Below are 1,430 nucleotides of genomic sequence, written 5' to 3' on the forward strand. Positions count from 1 at the left end.
TTCCTCCCACCCCAGCCCTGTCTCCCCCTGCCCCCTGCCCCGCACCCCACCCTCTGCCTATGCCCAGGCTCCATCCAGAGGAGCCACACAGCACTGGGGCCTGGTGGGGGCCCCAACATTTTCAAGATTTGGGGGTTCAGAGCCCAAATTGGGACCTGACTTGTTCCAGGTCACACACCCAGGAGCGGACTGAGCTTGAACCGGGTTCTCCAGAGTCTTTCCATGCACTCACCCGGCAGCCTCTATGGGGCGCCATCTGTGTGCGCTCACCCGGCAGCCTCTATGGGGCGCCTTCTGCATACACTCATCCGGCAGCGAAGGAAGGAGAAATTTGATACTGGGTTTAGAAATTTGATACTGGGTTCAAGGTGGAAGGAACATTAATTTATCAAGTTCCAGGATTAGTGTCTACTCTCTGTATGAATTTTGCCCTTTGCCTTGATTTACACTTTAAGAAACCTTATTGGGAAATTGATGATTTCTACATAGGAAACCAAAAAAAGTTTGATTCCTACAATATCTTATAACCAGCCACTTATATAGCCTGTTACTTGGACATGGGCTTTGATATTGGTGTTAAGTGGAAGACCCCCCCCACCCCGAGGAACCCCGCTGCACGGGCCAACGCTGGAGCCCACACTGGCAGAGGGACAGGCTCAGGGCATCCGTGGGGCGAGCTCAGGGACGCAGTGGGGGCCTGGGCCCCTGAGCCCCCGCACCCCCAGCTGAGAAGTGTGCGCCGTCTTTCCCACCACGTTCAGGGCGTGGCCAGCGAAGAACAAGGGTCGCCGGTCTCATCTTCACCATGACCAGGGGACACGCCAGGCGTGACACGGCCCTCCCATGCCGCACGCCCTGCCACCTGCCCCCCGGGCCTCACCTGCTGCAGCCTCTTCTGTGTCTCCAAGATGTCCCGCTCCACCTGGTCGGCGTTGGCCTGCATGCGGGAGATGAGCACGGCCAGCTCCTGCGTGGCAGCGCTAGTGGGCGGTGGGCAGAGGCAGCAGGTTGGAGAAGGCCCCCCTGTTCCTTTGGGCAGGGTGTACCCATGGGGTGGGGTCCCCTGCCTCCCTGGCCCCGCCCTGCCCTACAGCCCGCTCGCAGCCCCGGTTTGGGGGGAAGAGTCCAGGACCAGGGGAGCTCTGTTCCTGTGAAGGCTGAAGAACTGTCGGGGTGGGGAGAGCTGCCCCCAGTTGGGGATCAGAAAGTGCGGGTCCAGGTGTGTGGGGCAGGTGGAGCTCTCACCGTCCCGGTCCCAGCAGTGAGTTCCCACCCCGCCCAGCTCCCTGCCTGGCACGCGGCCAGCGGCCCAGGGAGTGAATCACCAGCTCAGCACTAACACCTGAGCCAGGACGGCGGGGCCTTGGGAGGGGCCGTTGGGCGGGCTGGGGGCTGGGAGCAGCAGCAAATCCCCACCCCCACTTCCTCCC

At 61.5% G+C, this 1,430-nt stretch overlaps 1 protein-coding gene across 1 annotated transcript in view; it reads right to left on the minus strand.

Annotated features, from left to right (window-relative positions):
* Positions 1–1,430, minus strand: part of EVPL (envoplakin) — a 19,075-nt gene that overhangs the window by 14,923 nt on the left and 2,722 nt on the right. Inside the window, 1 exon segment of the mRNA XM_015559211.1 lies at positions 882–980. Within this exon segment, the coding sequence (XP_015414697.1) occupies positions 882–980 (99 nt within the window).

This window comes from Myotis davidii, unplaced genomic scaffold (genome assembly GCF_000327345.1).
Source record: "Myotis davidii unplaced genomic scaffold, ASM32734v1 scaffold274, whole genome shotgun sequence".
In the NCBI taxonomy this organism is placed as follows: domain Eukaryota; kingdom Metazoa; phylum Chordata; class Mammalia; order Chiroptera; family Vespertilionidae; genus Myotis; species Myotis davidii.